Raw genomic sequence first — 24547 nt, 5'->3', positions numbered from 1 at the left:
GGGGGGAACCCACGATCATCCGGTTGCTGTCAGACCTTTCACGTACGGCTTGACAGGAGCTCCATCCTTCAGTATAGTGTTGAGAAACAGTGAAATAAATTTTAGACCATAGCCTGAAATTATTTTGGGATACAAAGGGTTAAGGTAGACCGGTGCCCTGATTCTTGCGGATCCACTCTGTTGTGCGAGAATATATGAAGTTTGCCTCTGGTTGTAGGCGTTCAGAGTAAAGGGAGCCCTACACACACACACCTGACAAGATGAAATACCTGGCGTTTCTTGCTCTAGTCGCTGCAGCTTCGGCACACCTTTGTATGATCAGTCCCCCCCAGAGAGGCTCTATGAGCGGGCTTAACACAGCAGGTATGTACATGTATGCATGTAAGCTTGGATCTTTACGTCATATTTTTCACGACGAGGAATGCAAGGTGTGTGCATATAAACTCTGTATTTTTTGTGTAAGAGCGAGACTATGCAGCCAGAAAACAAAACCATGAAGTCAGCGCATTTCACTATTTCTTGTATGTATGTTTGTTTTTGTTTGGATTTTCGTATCATACTTAACAATACATACATGTATACTGTGTCCCCTTGTGTCGAACTGGCACTGAAGTAGCTAGATCTGAGATCTCTTTCATTCTTCCCAGCTTAGCTTTCAGAAAGACAGATCTGTACTCTTAAATTAACGCACCTGGAACTGTTTTCCTTCAGTAATTCTTACTTCATATCACCTAGTTATTCGTGAATAATAAAGGCCATCACAATTAACACAAATGTATCCGTTACATCGTCGGCAGGCCAAACTTTGCAACTCGCCATTTTCAATTTGAGTCGGCCGCAATCGGTATTGTGCGGAAAAAGATTCAACCAATAAGATGTACACTATCTAAAGGGCGACTGAAAAAATTGTTTGGGAGTCTTAACTTTAATTTGTGTGTTCATAATAAACGGAAATGATCCATAATCAACTATATTGTGGAAAAAGATTGTCTTAATTTTGGGAAGAGCAGCCGAAACCACCTTAGCAACCGAGTCACGTGATTTGAAAACGGCGGCTTGCGAAGTTCTAATGCTGTCCGAGCGTGTTAGGTTTGTGTTATTTGCGATGATATGGCCTTTGTTATTCCCACATATTGGGATGATATGGTCTTTATTATTCCCACATATTGAGATGATATGGCCTTTAATATTCCCACATATTGAGATGATATGGCCTTTAATGTTCCCACATATTGAGATGATATGGCCTTTATTATTTCCACATAATGAGATGATATGGCCTTTATTATTCCCACATTATGAGATTAGTGAAAGTAACAGTTCAGAGCGGTTAATGTGGAAGTTAAGCAGGGAACATGTCTAACCGATCTAAGAGCTATGAAGTAGCGACACCAGACATGACACTCCACCCAGTCACATTATACTGACGCCGAGCTAACCAGTTTCATTTCATTGCTCTAACCTCTCGGCGCTGAGCGCCAAGCGCGGCAGTAGCAAGTACCGATTTTAAAGTTTTTGTTATGACGCGATCTGAGTTTGATCCCAGGTATCCTGACTTTGAGCTACACAGGTAGACACTCGGGAGAAGCCTCGTGTCGAATTCCAGTGCGTCTTCTCCAGCAGTACACATGTAGGCCTAATTCCTTATCAGCCTGTATAAAGGGGCGTAAAAAAGAGACTTACAGCTTGGATCTCATGTGTTTCTAGGTTAGGAATTACTTATCCTTTTGTGAAGGCGTACAAAACTTACCTGCGACAACTAGTACGTTTGGCATCAAAGAAGTTCGCTTCATACGTAGAAGGCACGCTATTACAAAAAAAAAACAACAAACAAGTCACTGAACTAATCCCGGGTCGCAAGCCAGCTTATGAAATGAACCTGTTATTGTGCCAATTGCCACACAATGAGCTACGAACCTCTCACCAATTTGATCGCTGTGAGTTCAAGTCCCGCTCATACTGCCTTCCTTTTCGGATGTAGGGGAGACGGTTTGTCAGCAATCTGCGGATGGTCGTAGGTTTCCTTCTCATCATAATGCTGATAGACGTCGTCAATATCAGTGAAGTATTCTTGGATACGCCGTAAAGCACTAATCAAATAAATCAATGAATAAGTAAAATAATTAATTTGGTAATTTTTGAATACTGGGTTATTATTTACTGCTGATCTGGCGTAAACCTACAATCATGTACCATGATGTATCGTGGCGATTCCGATGTCATAGCTGGTACAAATCTGTATACTGTCAATTTGTCGTAAGCTGACTGCAATCATTCACACATTAGCTTTGTAAAAATTAATTCATAAGGCCGACATAATATGTCAGAAAACAAATCTGAAATATTTAGAATATACCTAGTAGTCAAAAAATATTAAAGTGAGGAGATGTGGTAAGGAAGGAGGAACTGCACGGAATTAACAATTCTTATTTGATTTAATATGCGTTGAAATATGCGGTCTTGTTAATAAAGGCTTAATCGCGGAGTTATCTTGACATTTCTTTTATAATTCTGATAACACACATTATATAGCAATATCGGGATCTTGACCTAAAAAATAGCCAAGAATTAAGTTATATCTATTAGCAGATTTGCTGTGCCAATTTTAGCCCACAAATTGTTGAAAACAACATATTCGCTCGATGGAACTGCGCAATAACACGGAAAGATGAACAAGGAAAGTTTTTGTTTATTTTAATAACTAGATGCAAAAAAAAAACCCTCAGACGATAAAAAAAAATTCAACGACAAATGTATTAATATCGTAATCTACACATGTGACTACATTTTGTGACAGCTTTGTTCTTCTACGCCTGGGACCAACTTGTTTATGAGGGAAACAGCCTCCAGTATAACGAACTGCGAAGTCACATGGCAAAAACAGAAGAAGAATTTTTTTACAGATAACAAAATAAGTTAATAACAAAATGTCCCCAGGGTGTTGAACAAATTCAGAGGCCCTAGGCGACAGATGTACTCAAAGGAAGACGTGAAAAATTGACCTCAGTTCTCGTGTTTGAAGAAAGCTAAGCATGTCACAGGATTTACGTTTGCTTAAGTCTTTGCTCTTACATGTGGAAGCCGCTAGAGGCAACCATAGTGTCATCATTTCGACTCTGTCATCATGTCTTTGCTTTTTGTCATCGCTTCGTGTTATCGTGTCATCGCTTCGTATCATGTTTTCGCTTCGTGTTATCATGCCTCGTGCCGTGACATGGTTCCATCGCTTCATGCGACGGTGTCATCACATCGTTTCGTTGCTTCATGCCATCGTGCAGTTACATTGTTCCATCATTATATGCTATTGTGCTGTGACAACGTTCCATCACTTCATCGTTCCGTTAAATCTCTGCATCGCTTCATGCAATCGCCGGGCGATACGGCGACGGTACGACGATAGCCTTATCCGGCTTCCGTACTTACAACACAAATAGGCGAATGAATCGCTGACTCTAAACAGAGCGCAAAAGTCCATCCCCAGGTAGTAGGCTAAATACACACAATGCTACGTAAGACAGTTGATAAGGGCTGCCTTATCAAAGGTGTTTGCAGATAGAATGTCAGGACTGACCACTGACCCTGGGACTAAGAACATAAGGTCAAGGGGCAAGTGGTGTCTTATGGCCCGTATCTGGCGCAGGTGTGGAATAATCAGTGAAGGTGTGGCATAAAGCTTAACGTCCAGTCAAACCACAACCACTACCGCCAAGTAGTATTAATTTTCCACATTGATTTGGGAAATTAACGGCTGCTATGAAAACCAAACTTAAATGGCAAAAGGACTGAAATGAATAGTCGATAACGGTTTAAATTAACACTAGTAATTATAGTACAGCTACATGGTGGTTAACCGAGCCAATGGAAAAACTACCCGGGTATATTCTGGTTTGTGTCTTATTTGCCATGCAGTCTACCTGATATAACATGGCCTGTGTCGTTAATGGGAGTAACTTTTCGAAACTCCTAACGAAATTCTGGTCCAAGCTGCGCAGTTTGCTGTTCATTCGGGTGACGATTTGTGGACTAATTACGTATAGTCTATTTCTTTTAGCCAGTCGCCTATGTTCAGCTGTCAGTAAAAGCAGTCATACTCGCTTACAAAATTGCCTTTCGTTAGTGACACGTAACGATATATTGTACGTCTATATTATTGCAAGCAAAATGCAGTTAGACTACTTTTTCTCATTCATAATCTTAAACTTCATTAGCCTGGTTTCTACACCAAGAACTCATTACCTCGGGTGACGTTATAATTATTCAACAGCAACTGGCATGCTGGACAATGGGCCTGATTAATTTGTTTGCACCAGCATACGGTTTGGGCAAACTGCACAGTTTTTTTTATATAACAGATTTTCGTAACATCCAACTCCATTATCCTATTATTATTTATTTGATTGGAGTTTTACTTCGTACTCAAGAATATTTCACTTATACGACGGCGGCCAGCATTATGGCCGCCGTCGTATAATCGTACACGTCGTACACGAACATCCGCAGGGTGCTGCAAGACCTTCCGACTTACGGTCGGAGAGGAAGCCAACCTGAGCTGGACTTGAACTAACAGCGACCGCATTGGTGAGAGACTCCTGGGTCATTACGCTGCGCTAGCGCGCTAACCAACTGAGCCACGGAGGCCCCTCTGTAATATCCTACTGCCATGAGATCTTGTACCACAAGAGATAAAATAAAATCAAGATTATGTTATAATAAAACGTGTGAACAATATCAAATATGGCAGTGTCAGTAACACAGTTTAGATTTAAGTCGATAGCAGTTTATGTAACTGATGTCGTCCTTTGTTTTAAGATGTTGAACTCCACCCAATATCCAGCATGCCACTGTTTTTTTAAATAATTATGACGTCGCCCGAGGCACTAGGCTCTTGCCGTCGAAACCGAGGTGATGCTCTTTAATATTAAGGATTAGAAAAAGTGTTCTCGCTTTTCTGTCCAATAATGTGGACTTCCAATATATCAATGTGCTGAGCCTGTGATGTTACGTGTCACTGACTAAAGGCAATTTTGGTAGCGAGAAAGACTGATTTTACATATTGCCGAATATAGGCGACTGGCTAAAAGAGAGACTTTAGTACTCACGGGTTACAAGAGAACAATGACCAGTCCGGCTTAGACTTTCGAAACCCCATTACGTCCCATTAGTTCCCCATTATTTGGAGATGACTAGAACATGACACGAGTATTCCACTGTACCTCGACTGTTGTCAAGACCTGCTATCCAAAGCACCAAATGGAACATATTTTCTTTTCGTTACTAGCGCCAGTTTCTCTGAGAACAAGAAGCAAAATTCGAAGATCCCCATGGGTATATTTCGGTATTCATGTGGGGCTTTTTTGTTTCATTTGTGTTTATTTATAAAACATCAAGGACGCCTTAGCTGGGATGGTTTCTAATTTGCCCATTTGTCAAGCGATGAGTAATTAGTACCGATAAAGAAATAATAACGAATCAGTTCGTTTCTTCTACGGAATGCGCCTTCTACGAGGCAGTTGCAATTTCCATGACAACATACAGTGAAGAGATTCGCCACGGCATTGCAATAGCTTTGTAGAACGGAGATGACGAAGTAATCGGGAACGGATTAATCCGTTAGATCCACGGAAATGCAATCCGTCATCCATCAGGCAACGGAATTAACGGAAGATTTTTTTTTCGAGCGTACTAAACACACGACTGTACGTGTTACCTGTTGTTCTGACATGCTAACAATCATCCTCTGTGTTTTCTTTTGTCTCCCAGGAAGCTCTGACTGCATTCTATTGAAAGCGCCATGCGGAGGAAGACCGCAATCTGGGGCTGGGCTAAGCATACCGTACGTCTTCATATAACAGTAAATCTACACAAAATAATGTAACAATACAAAAGTCAAGCTGGCCGGGGTCAAGTGGTTAACAGGCGCTTGTCTTTCAGTTTCAAGGATGCACGAGGTGCAGGTTCAAACCCGGCCTTGGGCGGTGAAGGAATTTGTACATTCTCCCCGTGTCACTGGCTGTGGCAATAAGCTGTGAACGGCTCTCATGCATGTTGTCGTTTGCTGTGTAGCCTAATGTTCGTTAAAGACCACTTGCCTTGAGTAAGGCGTCAAACAAAAATCAAATGAATAAATGAATATATAAATAAATAAATAAATACACAAGTGAAAGACTACAAGGTAGAGAGTATATCAGAGCGGCGATGACAGTGTATATTTGGCAAATTTTCACACGTAACCGATGAAATACGTCTTCTTATTGCTTTACTTCAGTCAGGACTTTATTCTAAACGTCCATATAAATGTTTCAATAGCAGTATCTTATATACGCCCTTGCATCCTGATATAGAGCTGAATTAAACAAGAAAAATGTGTTCTTCTACATCTTCCTGCATAACGAGGGTTATCTTATTTGTTCTCTTTTCTTTTAAGACAAACGAATCATTGCCTCAATTCCAGCCTTGGCTCACACGGGATTTTTTTCAAAATTTTTTTTTGATTGGTGTTTTACGCCGTACTCAAGAATATTTCACTTATACGACGGCGGCCAGCATTATGGTGGATGGAAAGCGGGCAGAGCCCGGGGGAAACCCACGACCATCCGCAGGTTGCTGACAGACCTTCCCACTTACGGCAGGAGAGGAATTTGCAAAATTTCAAGCAGTGTCCATCTTTCATCTTGGTAGCCTTATAAACAAAAGAAATCCGGGAATTGTAATGAAACATGCAGTATCTAAGTAACAACCTTATACACAATAAGATATATCTGTGGTATGATTTGTAACTTTCAGAGCGGAGCGTAATTTTACAGTCACCATTCAGAAGAACCTGGATCATTGGCTAGAAGCTTCTCCGGTAGGTATATGCTTTTTTACTCGAAATAAGAAATTGGTAAATGTTAAATATTTAATACAAGTAAATAAAAACCATTAAATGTTGTTTTAACGTGCTTACATATCATACAATTTGGTAATTTCATTTTTTCTATGTCGTACATGGCGGCCAAAATGTGAAATCGTACTTTGAGATTGGATATGTTGTCTGTATATTGTATTACGTATGCAAAAGGAAATATATTTCGTAGTCAAGGAACGGTTACTGGGGAAAAGTTGACGAATGAAACTTTTGGTTCTTTTACAGGTAGGATAGCATGTTATTTGTATACAATATCCTCATACACTTAAACTACTTAATGTAGTTTTCGAACTTTAGCTGTGTTTTTAGCAAGTGTGAAAAACGCCCGCTGATTTTATTCAACTCAATTAGTTATTCGGTTGTAAGCGTTTATAATATCCTTTTTATAACTAAGTGCCAGTTTTTGGGAAAAAAAGACTTTTGAAATGTGAAGTTTGGACTGACTATCTCTGCACTTTTTGTTTATAGCTGGTCACTTTTTGAAACATTTCAATGGTAGCAGACTTATGTCAAAACAAGCCACGAGTTCATTTTCAAAGTGCGACGTACTCCAAGAGAGTAATCAATTTTCATTTCCAAAGTGGTAAATTTTTATTACAAAAATGGCAGGATATTTCCAAAGTGCTCGATGTTTATATCAAAAGTGGCTTTTGTTTCAAAAACAGTCAATTTTTATTTCAAAAGAGATCAATTTTTATTTCAAAAGTGGTCAGTTTTCAATTTAAAAATGGTTGTCCTTTATTTCGAATGGGGTCGATCTTTATTTCAGAAGTGGTCATTTATATCAAAGTGGTAAATTTTCCCAACAAAAGGTCAGAGTTTCTTTCAAAAGTTTATTTCACAAGTGCCACTTTATTTCTAAAACTTTTCCTACAGGGCTACTTCAGCGTGGATATCGCGCTCCCGCCCTTCACTGATTTCAAACAACTGGTGCAGATCCCAGATATGGGGGAACCGTCTCTACATCTTTACTCTGTGAACATCACTGTGCCTGGTAGCATGTGAGTAGAACACTTCCCATCCGTACTTTGTGAACATCACTGTGTCTTGTACCATGTGAGTAGAACACTTCCCATCCGTACTTTGTGAACATCAGTGTACCTGGTACCATGTGAGTAGAACACTTCCCATCCGTACTTTGTGAACATCACTGTGTCTTGTACCATGTGAGTAGAACACTTCCCATCCGTACTTTGTGAACATCGGTGTACCTGGTACGATGGGAGTATAACACTCCCCGTCTGTACTCTGTGAACATCACTGTGTCTTGTACCATGTGAGTAGAACACTTCCCATCCGTACTTTGTGAACATCACTGTGCCTGAACCCATGTGAGTATAACACTCCCCATCTGGTACTTTGTGAACGTCACTATGCCTGGTCCCATGTGAGTATAACACTCCCCGTCTGTACTCTGTGGACATGACTGTGTCTGGTCCCATGTGAGTATAACACTTCCCGTGTGTACTCTGTGGACATGACTGTGTCTGGTCCCATGTGAGTATAACACTTCCCGTGTGTACTCTCTGGACATCACTGTGCCTGGTCCCATGTGAGTATAACACTCCCCGTGTGTACTCTGTGAACATCATTTCCTGGTCCCATGTGAATATAAAATTCCCCATCTGCACTGTATGTCTTGATTATGACGAGTTAGAAATCAAGTTCGGGCTTCAGCCAGTTTTGTGAAAGTTTCCTACAAAATCATGGCAAGTCCTTTCGTTGTATTGAATCAAAACTTAAACTTTTGTGTGAAAGGCGTCATGTAGGTCATAGCACCAAAGAAGGCGACGGGAATTACGCAAACAATTACGAAAGACTGGTTTACGAAGTTTCGCGAAAAAGGCCCTGAAACTTAAAGCTTTGTGCATTGAAAACCTTGGAAGGTTCTTTGTCTCAAATAACACTTTTGTTTTATCTTTCGTGTTTTTCGTCATGGGGTTCTGATTTTTCTTGGGCCTCTGGGCGGTTTCCTCCTGTGTCGTGTGGCTTTCCGCTGGCCCCTGATCGCTTTGCCCTGATCTCTAACAAGTTTCCTCCATTTTCGTGTCGTTTCCTTTCACATATTTTCCTGTTACCAAAAAAATAAACAAGTAATAACAAACCAGAACGTCATTGTCAACTTTCAAGGATTACCTAGCTCAGCTTAAAACACTTAATACTTTCACTTTTAATTTCCATACAGTCCAAAACAAGCATTATGATCATATTCAAATTTTGACAGAAGTCACAACTGGCTTTATGAAATCGCCCCATCGAAAAATTTTTCACTGGGCGTTTTATTTTTTCTTGAATTGACGCCTTTAACATTTAGAATACCTGCATATTCTATATATATATATATATATATATATATATATATATATATATATATATATATATATATATATATATATATATATATATATATATATATATATATATATATTTGTTTGTTTTAATTTGGTTTTAGGACAAATCTTGACGCTGTAATCAGGGTAAGTCTTTGAGAATGGATATAATTTGTGAAATAAGGAAACTACCTGTTTCCAAAGAACTAATACACATCTAATCCGTTACTAACAGCTAATTACTGTTTCTTGTATAACATTATAACGACATAACAAGTGATAAGGGGTAATTTAACTAACATACACGCTATGCTTTCATTTTTCTCCTTGGGTGAAAGACAAGTTTACATGTCACGTGCATTGCTCACGGTTTAACGATGATACGTCACGTAACATGTGGACGAAGAGTACTGTATGAAATTTTCGAATTTGGTTACAAACGAATTAAAAAATTTAGTATAAATAAAAGTATAGAACGCCTTTAGAAATATATTATTGCCGCCATGTTTTTGTAGTCCCAGTACGTGACCAACAACCCAAATGCACCATCAGTGTTCTACCAATGCGCGGACGTCTTTGTGAACTAGGCAAGGTTGACTCGTACCCTGCCTTCATTTCATCGGAAAGGCCCTTGTGGGAAGGACAGTTAGTTTTGCCCAGATGACAAAGTCGGCAAAAGGCATTACGTCAAACTGTTGTGACTGTTTACACGAAAATCATTTCCAGTCTTGATTCTTTCACATTGTAAAGGATACTATTCTCGTTCTGTTCCAAATAAAACTTGTTAAACGCCATAAAAACTTTTTATGGCCCTTTGGCTGGTGTCGTTTAAGTATGTGGTAGGCTTTTACTACAGCTGTGGTTATACGATCATTGATGGTTTGAGGAAGTTGCACGGATATTGAAAGTCGCTGATCGTGACTGACTTTAGGCGGGGAAACTTCATCGTTGTAGCACAGTGTTTGAGCTGACATTCAGTGGAGTCCAGTGGGAACCCATCAAACGCCCGGTAATAGGACCTTGACCTGATTTTATTGACGTCAAACGTTGCTTTCCCAGCTCATCATGATGACGTCTCAATAAAGACAGACCAACGTTACATTAGAAACTAATACATTGTAACATTCTAGACGTTGTGCAATTATCATTTTTTGTGATAACAATAGATGGCGATGTCCTGCTTTACACTGGCACCAACCTTACGGGATTCAAAGATATGCCGCCTTCCCATGTGATCCAGAACAAAGGGAGATTACTCTAAAGATACATACAAATGCTATAAATTAAGTCAGAGCAGGAAAGCCATATATACCGTTAGAGATTGTCGTTGTGCTAAATTAGCAGGATGATCCCAATGGACAATAATGCATAGTATTATGTCAGGCATATGTGTAGGCAAGACGAAGGTAGGGCCTGCTATAGGACGCAGTGATTTTCTTTACTATCCAGCAAATGTAGTAAATTTGTCGACTTCAACCTCAGAAATATAAATCCTTAAACTATGGCGTTGTACAATACAATATCACCACGCGCAGCTTGCATTTTTATCTACAACATATCAAAAAGCCAACCTAGCATAGCCACCATTTTTTGAGCTATGGCTGCTGGAAGTGAAATCATAACATTTTGTTACCTTGGTAACCTCCAGGGATGGATAACAAGTATCAGCGGCAAAACAGTTTTCAGTTCTATCCAAACACAAAACTCTCACATATTATAACGAAGCGCAATCTAACAGTAAAGAAATTTATAGTGCATCAACAACCTAAAATATCTGTATGCCAGTATTACCCAATCACTGCTCCTTCACTTTTTAAGTTCGGTGGTCAATCTTGCACCCAATTGCCTCAACTGCGCATGTGTAGTCTATAATAACACGATCTACGCAAAAGTTCTCAGTGAATGATTTGCTAACGAATTGCACGTGCATCTCCTTGTCTTTCCAGTATAAGCTGGAAACTTTTGACGACTTCTACTTCAAGATAGCAATCTTGCGTTAAAATTATACATATTTTTTACAGATTGGGATGCAAATTTTATTAATTTAGCTGGTATTTGGGAATATAACGTTGGATATTCTTTTACGGGTTGACGGCCCGAGCTTTGATTTAGATACTTCATGCACTATTTCTCTCGTAAAGGTGATTCTATGCTTTGCACATACATGCAGCTTGTTGATGTTTAATTATCAGCATAGTTTTATACATTGCCAACTAACAATATAGTTCTACTCAATCTAACATTGCCAACTAACAATATAGTTTTACACAATCTATCATGGGCAACTAACAATATAGTTCTACTCAATCTAACATTGCCAACTAACAATATAGTTTTACACAATCTATCATGGGCAACTAACAATACAGTTCTACTCAATCTAACATTGCCAACTAACAATATAGTTTTACACAAGCTAACATTGCCAACTAACAATATAGTTTTACACAAGCTAACATTGCCAACTAACAATACAGTTCTACTCAATCTAACATTGCCAACTAACAATATAGTTTTACACAATCTATCATGGGCAACTAACAATATAGTTTTACTCAAGCTAACATTGCCAACAAACAATATACTTTTACACAATCTATCATGGGCAACTAACAATATAGTTTTACACAGGCTAACATTGCCAACTAACAATGTAGTTCTACTCAATCTAACATTGCCAACTAACAATATAGTTTTACACAAGCTAACATTGCCAACTAACAATATAGTTCTACTCAATCTAACATTGCCAACTAACAATATACTTTTACACAATCTATTATTGCCAACTAACAATATAGTTCTACTCAATCTAACATTGCCAACTAACAATATAGTTTTACACAATCTATCATGGGCAACTAACAATATAGTTTTTCTCAAGCTAACATTGCCAACTAACAATATAGTTTTACACAATCTAACATGGGCAACTAACAATATAGTTTTACTCAAGCTAACATTGCCAACTAACAATATACTTTTACACAATCTACCATGGGCAACTAACAATATAGTTTTACACAATCTAACATTGCCAACTAACAATATAGTTTTACACAAGCTAACATTGCCAACTAACAATATAGTTTTACACAATCTAACATGGGCAACTAAAAATAAAGTTTTACTCAAGCTAACATTGCCAACTAACAATATAGTTTACTCAAGCAAACATTGCCAACTAATAATATACCTTTACACAATGTAACATTGCCAACGAACAGATAAAACTCGTTTAAGTGAAAGGGTCTTTAAGTATTGCGTTTAACACCAATGAAATAAGTAAATAAATACACCACAACATGCACAGTAGCATGGTTGAGTGCTCCCGTGACCCAGTTGATTAGCGCGCTAGTGCGGCACAATGACCTCGCTGTATGTCCAAGTCTTGCTCACGCTGGCTTTCTCTCCGGCCGTCAGTGAGAGGGTCTTCCAGCAACGTGCGGATTGTCGTCGGTTTCCTCTCGGCTCTGACCGCTTTCCTCCCACCATAATGCTGTCTGGCGTCGTATATTGCTTGTAAAACAGCTTTAAGTGGAGAGGTTTGTGAGGAACCTGCCAAATTGCGGTAGTTTACTTCCAATACTAATTGTAATAGATCAATTGTCCCCTGAGCACTGATTAAGTAATTAAAGGCTTGAATCCAGCTCTCTCCGAATCGACTGTGGTTTTGGCTTAAAAATTGCTTTAAGCTCAGATGAAAGAGTGCGAAAAGTTCGTCATAAATGTGGTATTCGATATTTTTTTCAATTTCTCTTTAAATAGAAAGAGACACTTGAAAATAATTATTGTATGGTGGGTATATGAGACCACTTCCTGATATATATGGTTTTTGCGAAATAATGTTATAAATGAAGATGTAACACATGTTTACTAAATATATTGGCATTAGAATTTGGTCTGTATCAATCTGGAGTTTGATCATATTTATATTTTCATTATATTCATAACTTTTGTTATTATTTAGGTTAAAGGCATGTGTTTGGATATATACAACAAATTTCTTAGACAAGCATAACATCCTTATTTAGAACATTATTATGCAAAGACGATTTATACCAAGAGATGGCCCCAAATACTCATCATGCAAACTATTTCCAAATACCTTTTTCTCCTCAAAAAAGACCAAAGTTTTCACATTCTTTCATCTGATGTTGGGATAATTTTAGAATTCCTCCTCATTTGAATATATATATATATGTATATATATATATATATATATATATATATATATATATATATATATATATATATATATATATATATATATATATATATATATATATATATATATATATATATATATATATATATATATATATATTAACACCCCCAGGTCACTACTGACCACCGTAGAATCTGATTTTCTGAAACCATCTTAATCGGATGGAAAATTTCTACTCGCAACCCCCCACTCCTCAAACAAAAGAACTACGAACTATATTATTATTTGATATGTACTTCGTTCTAGTGTTTTCTTTGTCGTTAAGACGGAGGGTTTGTCAGGTGCCTATAACGAAGAGCGTTGAGTTACTATGGGCGCTCCGGTTTTCTCCACCTAATTAAGACAAATAAGACAGAACACTGGGATTTTGTTGTAAACCAAGGAGATTGTATTATAGGGTACGGCATTTCTTTGTTTATTAAAACAAAAAAATTTCAGATGGGTTCGGAGAAAACCTCATTCCTCGCCAGGTACCTGAAAGAACTTTAATCGTTATAGAGACTGTAGAACAAGACAGCTGGATTAAACTCGCAGTCGTGGTCAACAAAATCAGAGTGTTCGGAATAAAACAATTGACATTTGCTTCGTACCCGGCAAATACGCCTGACATAAAGCTTCTGCCGGCGGTCAATCGGATGCCCCACACATTGCTTACAAATGTTCAATCTCTCCAACATCACATTTCATCGGAAATGGAATAAAAAGTAATGTTGTCACGAGAAAGGATGTTGGGACATTGAATGTGTTGGATTCATCCATTGGTCAATGGCGTGACAGTTGCAGCGAGATAGGGGCCACTTTCACAAAACTTCGTAAGTTCGTAAGTCACATTCGTAAGTCACATTTACGAGAGAAGTTACGAAAAATTGATTTACGAAGTTTTGTGAAAGAGGGTCAAATGCTTTGGCCAGCATACAATGGCATCTCGCGCGTCGACGTGTAGATAAAAGCATTATCGTAGTAGGCTCCCCAACAGTTAATACGTTGTTGTTGTTTGTCTTTCAGTCCATGTACGTAACCAAGAACCCTAAAGCTCCCGCGGTGTTTTACCAATGCGCCGACATCTTTGTCAGCAGAAAGCTTCAACAGAATCTTTAACGTGACATGGTCGCCCGAAAATTTTGGATTTTTAAATAAATTCTGATTGCGATGTCTTAATGAAAGTTCATCCATGAACTAAATTAGTCACGTTGTAATAAAACATATGTGAACCAACAACGTCTTTTGGGGTTGACAACATTTATTTGAATCAGAGATAGCGACAACCAATGCTATCACAGTGTAACAGTCAAAACAGCTGTGAAAAGTGTAACAGTAGCAAAAGGAAAGTGACTAGGGAATGTTACTGGTCCGTTATCTCTTCATGAGGTCGATAGTCTACAAAAGGCAAATAAAAAAAGACTATAGAGTAACCATGGCAACCATGATACATGCACCCTATCAATTGTGACACCTATATGTTACCTATATTACATATTCGTCCAATATACCATCACAAATGATATCAGCAGTGCGTACAAACTCTACAGTAATTAACTGGGATTCGTTCGATGCACACCTATATGCTGGCTCCGTACGTGGGAAGGTCTTGTCAGCAGCTTGCGGAAGGTTGTGGGTTTCCCCCAGGCTCTGCACTGTTTCCTCCCAATACTTTAAATGAAATATACTTAAGTGCCGGTCCGGCGTAAAAAAATAAAGAAAAAAAAGGAAAGAAACAAATAAATAAATGAATTGACTGGTGTTAGACGCCGCGCTTAAAGGGCTACAGAATCAATTCTGACAGGCTTGTGTGGTATAGACAAGTCCGAGCTATGCCTTTCTTAAGCTGAAATATAGTTACGGTATATATATCCAAGTGTGGCAAAGGTTGTATGATTTAACCCAGGAAACTCTATCTCCGCTGTCAGCCAATCACCGTCCATTCTGTATCAATTTAAGAATTAATCGCTCATTTACATGTATGATGGCTTATGTCTGAAGGAAACCAGAGTGCCTTGGGTGCCCAGATCTATTTTTAACACAGATGAAAGAATTTTGAACATGGGAGCCGCACGCAAAAATTGCCTGTGTTACACGCAAATATTGACTCACACTCTTTATCGGCACACATGCAACTGAAGCAAACGCCGTTTGTCTGTTTCCCAGCGTTATCAGCTGTGTGAGCATGGAATGAGCCTGGAAGTGAACCCAAATTCCGATACCTAATCGTGTATAGGTAACTTTTACCTGTTGCAACAGGAGTATAATAGGTGTTATATTCGTCTCAGATTAAGCTATAAAGGCCGCCGGCGACGTGGAAAAAGCCCCCGAGATTGTCAGTGTTCTTCGCAATGTGGACGATTGCTCTGTTGCTGTGTATGGTGGGGCTAAGCCATACCCATCACTGCCTCCTCTCCCCGCCCCAGAGGACACCACTGGTGGGAATCAACAAAATGAGTGAGATTATACTTTTATACTTTAACTGCTCCTTTCATACTTTGCGAAAATGAGCCCGTTATATCAGACGAATGACGAGCAAAACAACTGAGTTGTGCTTTATCTACCTTTCTTACTTATCTCAGGACGCGAACCTGGGATTAAGAAAAACATGTGTACTAATTAGACGCGCTCTCTGGGTTCAATCCCGACCTTTGACATGCGTTTGTAGATTTACCCACGTTCCTGCTGTTCGTAGGGGCCTAGATAAGTGACAATAAGCTGTCGACGTGTGGCCATTTGTGCAGCCTGATGTACGTTTAAAAAGACCTGTCATTTACCAGTATGACGTGCAAGTTTGTACTTCACGCGACGGAAAGTTTGTCAGGAACTCGTCAAAGGTCGGTGGTTTACTACCGGAACTACTATTTCCTCCACCCTTAGAACTGACAACCACCGTACACGTGAGAAACGTATATACGCGTTGGAAGGTTTGTCACTAATTTGTCAAAGGTCGGTGGTTTCTTCCATAACCCATGAAACTGACCACCATTGTACACATTCGTGAGTATGGGGTTAAACGACGGTCAATCCATCAATCAATCCATCAATCAATCCATCAGTCTTATTAGAAGCTTAGAAGGTGCATACTGCGCTTGGCACCATATCCATGCAGACATATACCGTGTATACAGTGAAGACGCAGCTGCGTTTTTTACACTGCAGCGTCCTCGGAAAAACCCGATAACGAAACTGCATCTGTCGTAATTTCCACATCACAACATACAGCGAAGAGATACGTCAGCATGGTGAACGTGCTTGATTCAGCGTTGTGACAGCTTTGTATGACGGACCTCTGAAGTTCGTTTCATGAAACGATAACTAGCTCCATCTTGCGTAACTTCCATAGCAACATAGAGTGAAGAGGATCGTCACCATGGCAGTTGCACTTGACGTGGTGTTGCGACGGCTTTGCTTTAATGTGATTGTATGTTAAATGTGATTGATACGTCATTCTGAGGAATTGTAGACCAGTGACGTCTAATAAATTACAACTGGCGTCACTGAATACTTTTTAAACCTAATTCTAAGCCATGGTGCTAGGGGGCATGTAAATTGATACTGTTTATGCATTTATATGAACAGTTAGAATTAAACCTTACGTGTGACCATTTGCCAGTTATCACACTGTCGTTGCTGCCCTGGACTTACTCTCCATGCTGTACGTCTTTAATTATACCGGTTACATATGACCATTTGCCAGTTATCACACCGTCGTCGCTGCTCTGGTCTTACTCTCTATACTGTACGTCTTTAATTATACCGCTTACATATGACCATTTGCCAGTTATCACACCGTCGTCGCTGCTCTAATCTTACTCTCTATGCTGTACGTCTTTAATTATACCGCTTACATATGACCATTTGCCAGTTATCACACTGTCGTTGCTACTCTGGTCTTACTCTCTATGCTGTACGTCTTTAATTATACCGGTTACATATGACCATTTGCCAGTTTTCACACTGTCGTCGCTACTCTGGTCTTACTCTCTATGCTGTACGTCTTTAATTATACCGGTTACATATGACCATTTGCCAGTTATCACACTGTCGTTGCTGCTCTGGTCTTACTCTCTATCCTGTACGTCTTTAATTATACCGGTTACATATGACCATTTGCCAGTTATCACACCGTCGTCGCTGCTCTGGTCTTACTCTCTTTGCTGTACGCCTTTAATTATACCGGTTACATATGACCATTTGCCAGTTATCACACAGTCGTCGCTGCTCTGGTCTTACTCTCTATGCTGTACGCCTTTAATTATACCGGTTACATATGACCATTTGCCAGTTATCACACTGTCGTTGCTGCCCTGGTCTTACTCTCTATGCTGTACGTCTTTAATTATTCTGGCTACATATGACCATTTGCCAGTTATCATACTGTCGTTGCTGCTCTGGGCTTACTCTCTATGCTGTACGTCTTTAATTATACCGGCTACATATGACCATTTGCCAGTTATCACACAGTCGTCGCTTCTCTGGTCTTACTCTCTATGCTGTACGCATTTAATTATACCGGTTACATATGACCATTTGCCAGTTATCACACTGTCGTCGCTACTCTGGTCTTACTCTCTATGCTGTACGTCTTTAATTATACCGGTTACATATGACCATTTGCCAGTTATCACACTGTCGTTGCTGCTCTGGTCTTACTCTCTATGCCGCACGCCTTTAATTATACCGGTTACATATGACCATTTGCCAGTTATCACACTGTCGTCGCTGCTCTGGCCTTACTCTCTATGCTGCACATCTTTAATTATACCGGTTATTGCACATCTTTTAACTATACCGGTTAGATATGACAATTTGCGTCGTTGCTCTAGTCTTACTCTCTATACTGTACGTCTTTAATTATACCGGTTACATATGACCATTTGCGTCGTTGCTCTGGTCTTACTCTCCATGTTGTACGTCTTAATTATATTGTAAAACGGTAGCATAAAGTCGCTGTGTTATCTTTGTGAAATCACAACAGATGAGAAGGAAGTATAGCACATTTATCTTCTTATAGCTCGAAAGTCTTTGGCGTTTTTGTAAGTTCCACACTTTTATCCCAAAAATCAAAAGAGGTACGGATCCGTGGAAACACGACGTGAGTCAATGTAGATTCAGCGATTCTTTTGACATAACTTGTGACTAATTAAGTTACTTAAAAATGTTAGTCATTAACACCTTGGGTCCACTGATCCAAGTCATCGTCTAAATTGGCACAACAATAAATTGCATTATATCCATATAACATATATCCACATATAAAATTTAATATTATAAAATTTAATATTTTGAAATTTATGAAATTTTTCTACTGACAGTCCAGGAAACTGATTATCTAATCACATCTAGTAAATTGCAATTAGAATCACTGCATTTTTTACGTAGTCTCGCTAAAGTAATGGAATGGGAGTGGGGGGGGGGCGTGTAATTTGCTACTGTTCACATGAACAGTTAGAATAAAACCCTGATTGCTGTAAATTGACAAGAGGCTGTATTTCCCGGTTACGAGTGACCACTGGCCACCTATCACACTCACATCACCGCTCTACGCTGTACGTCTTTAATAATATCTGACTGAAGTATAGACATATGGTACATGCATACATACACTCAAGCGATGACGTGAATAAATTCATAAACATTATTACTGACTGCTATTTTCGCTGTAACCGCCCTCCTGTACTGTGCAGAGTGCAGATTTTTTTGAGAAAAGGAATCGCGCTAATGCGACGATGAACCTCAATCAATGAATCATTTATTTATTTATTTATTGATTCGATAATTATACATGTACCTCAATATTAAACCGCGTTAAACCCCAAGCACTCACTCACTCACTCACTCACTCATTCACTCACTCAATATTAAACCTCAGATGTTTCACCCAAGATAGATTTGGTGTTCATTATCAATGGCCAAAGGACACGATCGGACTCTGATCAATGGGGTCGCAAGCTCGAATCCATCTTTCGTCCGTTGGGTTGCGGCTTTCAATCAGAGGAGCCTATGTTTAGCAGTTGCCTGACCTGAAGCGATGGTTTCCTATGTGTTTCTCAGTTTCCTGCACTCATAAACTCGAGGGGCCTCCGTGGCTCACTTGGTTAGTGCGCTAGCGGAGGGCAATGACCCAGGAGCCTCACAGCGATGCGTTGAGTTCATGTCCAGCTCATGCTGGCTTCCTCTCCGGCCGTACGTGGAAAGGTCTGTCAACAACCTGCGGATAGTCGTGGGTTTCCCCAGGTTTCCTCCCATAAATAAATAAATAAATAACATAAACTCGATCTATCTATATCGGAATGATATCTTGATACTGCCTTTGATAGAAATGATACATCAAACTGCTGAACTGTTTCTGTACAACCACAGTGGCACCAGCTTGCTACCAGAACACGGCTCCATGTGGGAACACCACGGCGTCCACCCCAAACCTCGAAGTCAGGTCGGTATTTTGTCAAAAGGGAGTTTCGAATTCGACCTCTTTTATCGCAGAAGGTAAAAAAGTCCAACCGTACCATGTTACCTGACGAACAAACTGGGCTTCTGCTCTTGAACATATTCCATTAGCGACGGTGTTAACGTTTAGTGCTGTAGCTCAGTCCCAAACATTCCGTGGCCAATAAGCTTTGGTGCATATCTGGCCCATCCTGTGAGAAAGCGGCCATAAAAATCTTAACATAGGTTGACCGTCAAAATCTGAACCTTTCTATGCCAACTGGTCGGAAGGAACCTCAACAAAACCATGTCTCCTTGTGTCCAACTCGCCCAGAATTTCAAACTTTCATCATTAAAACTCATACCTGCCCAAAGTTTAGACGATTTCCATCATTTTGATACTAAGCAGTCATCTGTACACTAAAAATGGTAGGCTGCCAGCGAAAGAAGACTACATCCTAAAATACAGAGAATTATATTCGTAAGGCACAGATTCCATTTAGTATAACATCTTTCAGCTATCATAGCATTGGCTTCTGAAAAATGTTTCACAAAACGGTATTTAGATTAGACAAACGATGGGGATGAGCGCCTGAATTGGTGATTGGTAAATTATTGCCTAACATTTGCCTCGTGCAGTGTGACTCTTTTTTACCTTTACAGACGAAAGAGTGCGAACTCAGAACTCTCCTATTCTGAATATTGACCTCGTTGGCTCAGATGGCTCACTGCGACAATAACGACCTTTCAGCAATGAGGTCGCAAGTTCGAATCTAGCGAGGACTTACTCGTTGTTTCAGCTGCTGCTTTGAGTCAAGATGTTTTCAGGCTCGAAGGTTTTCTTCGAGAATTCTTCGAAGCTTTTTCAAGAATTCTGTAACGTAATGTTAAACGCCATTGAAATAAATCAACCGAGTGTCTACCCTTTGCGAAAGACGTTGCAAATTCAAATATGATACACGAAAGACGTTCACAGATGAAGACAAAAAAAATCATTGCCGAAATATAAGTTTATATTTAGTCACTGAAACCGAAACTGCAACATACATTTTACAAAGTATATTGATATCTATCATTATATTGTACAGGTGAGAATCAGGTAACACAGTGTTCATCTGCACATTCAGCATCAAATACTCGTCCAGAAATACTCATTGGCTAAGTTGTCAAAGTGGCCAAAATATATACCTAATGCACTTTTGCCTAGCGGCTATCGCTGGCTCATTCGTTTAAAACGTTGCTCTCATTGCAGTTGTTACCACATTGGCAATTGAGGTATCGTGCACGAAAAAAATACTTTCGTCTCCAACTCTGGTACAGAGTAGATTTTCTTATGACAATGTCACCAACGTTGCTGAGATGTTGGTTAAAGCGCTGGCTCGCTAAGTCTATACAAACGCCAATGACCAATGAGGTCACGAGTTCGAACTGTTCCCACTATACCCTAAATCTGACCTTAGTCATCATAGTTAAAATTTCTTAAACACGCCGTTTAACAAGCAATGAAATAAATAAATTATTTAATTATTCAAACATTCACTGATATACTACTGATATCTTACTCAATAGTTGAGTGTCTTTGATAATTATTTAGGCCAGTATAAAGCATGCAATAACATGGACTCAACCATATACATGTAGTTTGGGCAAATATATTCACACTTCTGCATTTTCCAGGGCTGGTGGCATTACTCGGGTCGTCTTTGAGAAAAACATGGCGCATTTCAACAAAGATAATCCGGTAAAACTTTTCTTATTGTCATAATTATATAACTTATATAACATAATTATTATATCATTGTGTCGCAAATATTCGTTGTCACTCGAAAGTCAACTCTTGCGTTTCTTGCGAGATACCCTTGGACGAACTTTATAAAATTTAAATCATTATTTGATTGTCAGCGCGCCTTAATGACACAGGAGCCTCTTAACAATACAATCGCTGTGACTTCAAGTACCGTGTAAAACACTAATCAATATATATTTAAATAAATAAATATTTCATATTGGAAGAAACTTATGACCATGCATGGGTTGTTGCCTGGACAAACTTTAGAAACGTTAGGCAAATTTAGATAGTATTAAAGCATGGGTAGTGGACTACTTTTGCGTTGTTGGTATGTGTCAGATGGACATGTATATATATATATATATATATATACCGATATATATACCGATTACTTTGCAGAAAATATGACGACGCCAAGGAAATGGGCATCTTCGCGTGAAAAGCTTCAAAGTTTTGAAAATAATTTTAATGACGTAATGGATTCAGGTAGCCTTAATTACGTCCAACATAGAAGCTCAAGTCCTTGTTGGTCAGTTTGCAAAATCATCTTAGATGCATTAGGAGGTCAAACTTCCGGCGATTCACCGTCGTAAACTGTTCATTATTAAATACGGCCTACTGTTATAGCTAGGGATTTTCAACAAAAATCAACCAGCTGATGAATAAAATATACTTCTGAGGAAATTTTAAAGAAAGATTATAGAAAAAGACAACCGGTTTCACGCGTGCTTCGATTTCTTTTTTCATTACATTTAATTATTTGATTGGTGTTTTACGCCGTACTCAAGAATATTTCACTTATACAACATTATGGTGAGCGGAAACCGTGCAGAGCCCGTGGGAAACCCAAGACCATCCGCAGCCTGCTGGCAGACCTTCCCACGTACGGCCGGACAGTAAGCCAGTATGTTGTTGATAATAGGATAATGGGGCATCTATTCTTCCACTAATACAACTATTATTATTTTTTTGGAAAATAGATGGCCACATTGATGTATTTAAACTAATCATATTACCTCAACTTACTATCTTCCGCATGAGGGGCCTCTGTTGCTAGCGTAGCGCAATGACACCAAATTGGGCGCTGTAAGTTCAAGTCCATCTCATGCTAGCTTCCTCTCCTGTCGCACGGGGCGTGGTCTCTCAGCAATCACCAGATGGTCGTGGGTTGCCTGGTTTGCTCTCACCGTAATGCTGGCCGCTGTCGTATTTAAGTGAAATATCCTTGAGTGCGGCGTAAAAATGCGCCAATCAAATACATAAATAAAAAAATAAATATGTTTCCATGAAAGTTTACTGTTAGTTACATGGAAGAAGAAACAGTCAACGGGCTTTGTAATAATGACTGAAAGACATACAGTTACATGTACATATGCAATAAGCAGTACGTTTCGCCCAGTCATCTACACTGTCGTCGATCTTGCACATGCAACTGGAGATTCACTTGCGTATTCATCCGTGTATTCAGGGGTATTACACCATTAGTATTGGTAAGGAGGATGGCTCGCTGACTGAACTGAAGAGATTCACGGATCCCGGGGACCCCGCCATATTCATCTACTCCGTGGACGTGACAATACCGGCCACGCTGTGAGTTATCCAATCAGAATCACGGTCACTGTGTACTGTTTCTGTAGATGATTGTGCCCCAGTTAGGGCTGATTTGTGCATGGCGTACGCAAGAAGCGTAAATCGTAAAAATAATAAATAAGAAAAGTGTTTGCATGTTAATCAATAGGCCGAAAATACTGGAAAACGAAAAAAAAAAAAAAGGTGAAATTTACCAAAAATCGTTTGATTCTACTTAACATGTATGTGCATGTGTTTCATCATTTCAGAGATGCCTCTCAGAATTATATACTTCAGGTAAGTCTTTGTGCCATTTACTTTCATCACAGATGACAACAGTTTGCCAACCCGAATACGGGAATGTTCTGGCGAAAGTATTATTATCAATGCGATAAGCTCGCTTTTCGCCTGAAGCGACGGTCATGACTGACTCGTTTTATTCATTTATTTGATTGGTGTTTTACGCCGTACCCAAAAATATTTCACCCATGTATGGTTCGTTAACTACATACCACTGTTGTCGCTACTCTAGTTTTACTCTCAATGGTGTAGTCTTTTATATTTACTTATTTATTTATTTATTTCATTAGTCCGGCCGTACTCAAGAATATTTCACTTATACGACGGCGGCCAGCATTATGGTGGGAGGACACCTGGGACCCCGCGACGATCCGCAGGTTGTTAGAAGACCTTTCCACTTTCGACCGGAGAGGAAGCCAGCATGAACTCACTGCGACGGCATTGGTAGTCTTTTGTAATGCATCCCACTAACGAATGGTCTGAGTTCAAGAAAACAGCTTTTCTTTTTCCCATCAGGTAAAGCACACGAAGAACACAGGAACGGGGTCGCCATATTTGTACCAGTGTGCTGATATCGGAGTGTTTGGTGGATCATCGGTCCAGCCTATCGGAAAGTAGGACAACACAGCTATGATGGCTGGAAGTGTACCATGTATATGCGCGAATGCCGCGAGTTGCGCTCGTGAAAATGTAGGCTGTAACGAAATCTATTCACGTATAGTATCATGAAGAAATATCGGTTTTTCAGAATTCCGCTGACATGCAAACGACTTGAATAAAGAGATCGTAAATGAACCTTGCCCATCGCAATACTGTTCCATGCTTGAAATAAATAACACAAAGACCGTCCTAAACGTTTGATTTGACTGTCGTTTAATACGTCATTCTCAAACACATATTTGATTACTGTGACCGATTGAATAACTACGTCGCAAAAGAAAGGTAGAACCATATTCTTGCATTAGAGCGACACTAATCGTCATAATGTTGAATCCCCTTTTTTTTAAAATTTA

At 39.4% G+C, this 24547-nt stretch overlaps 2 protein-coding genes across 3 annotated transcripts; both read left to right on the top strand.

Moving 5' to 3' along the window:
- The first annotated feature begins 225 nt into the window (after nucleotides 1–225).
- LOC135464184 (uncharacterized) lies at nucleotides 226–14673 on the top strand. 2 transcript variants are annotated; one of them, XM_064741688.1, is made up of 6 exons: nucleotides 226–363; nucleotides 5761–5833; nucleotides 6784–6847; nucleotides 7784–7908; nucleotides 9360–9384; nucleotides 14471–14673. In XM_064741688.1, the coding sequence occupies exons 1-6, from the start codon at nucleotides 261–263 to the stop codon at nucleotides 14561–14563; spliced, it is 483 nt and encodes a 160-aa protein (XP_064597758.1). In that variant the 5' UTR covers nucleotides 226–260; the 3' UTR covers nucleotides 14564–14673. The 2 variants fall into 2 exon arrangements, with proteins under 2 accessions (XP_064597758.1, XP_064597760.1); XM_064741690.1 differs by lacking the exon at nucleotides 14471–14673 and adding an exon at nucleotides 9753–10026.
- Nucleotides 14674–15690: 1017 nt separating this feature from the next.
- LOC135464212 (uncharacterized) lies at nucleotides 15691–24202 on the top strand. Its single transcript, XM_064741717.1, has 6 exons — nucleotides 15691–15901; nucleotides 19811–19883; nucleotides 21554–21617; nucleotides 23134–23255; nucleotides 23504–23531; nucleotides 24051–24202. Exons 1-6 carry the CDS (start codon nucleotides 15796–15798, stop codon nucleotides 24150–24152), a joined length of 495 nt encoding a protein of 164 aa, XP_064597787.1. The 5' UTR covers nucleotides 15691–15795; the 3' UTR covers nucleotides 24153–24202.
- The last annotated feature ends 345 nt before the right edge of the window (nucleotides 24203–24547 follow it).

This window comes from Liolophura sinensis, chromosome 3 (genome assembly GCF_032854445.1).
Source record: "Liolophura sinensis isolate JHLJ2023 chromosome 3, CUHK_Ljap_v2, whole genome shotgun sequence".
Taxonomy (NCBI): Eukaryota; Metazoa; Mollusca; class Polyplacophora; order Chitonida; family Chitonidae; genus Liolophura; species Liolophura sinensis.
Note: the sequence above shows the minus strand (reverse complement) of the source record. Positions and strands in the feature narration are given on the sequence as shown.

What these genes read in the sequence shown, in the direction of transcription:
- LOC135464212 (XM_064741717.1), top strand. Translation starts at nt 15,796, where the DNA reads ATGTGGACGATTGCTCTGTTGCTGTGTATGGTGGGGCTAAGCCATACC. An exon ending in ATTTCAACAAAGATAATCCG is followed by an intron (nt 21,618 to 23,133) that starts GTAAAACTTTTC and finishes CCGTGTATTCAG; the next exon opens with GGGTATTACACCATTAGTAT. An exon ending in CTCAGAATTATATACTTCAG is followed by an intron (nt 23,532 to 24,050) that starts GTAAGTCTTTGT and finishes TTTTCCCATCAG; the next exon opens with GTAAAGCACACGAAGAACAC.
- LOC135464184 (XM_064741688.1), top strand. Translation starts at nt 261, where the DNA reads ATGAAATACCTGGCGTTTCTTGCTCTAGTCGCTGCAGCTTCGGCACAC. An exon ending in GGGGCTGGGCTAAGCATACC is followed by an intron (nt 5,834 to 6,783) that starts GTACGTCTTCAT and finishes TGTAACTTTCAG; the next exon opens with AGCGGAGCGTAATTTTACAG. An exon ending in ATCACTGTGCCTGGTAGCAT is followed by an intron (nt 7,909 to 9,359) that starts GTGAGTAGAACA and finishes ATTTGGTTTTAG; the next exon opens with GACAAATCTTGACGCTGTAA.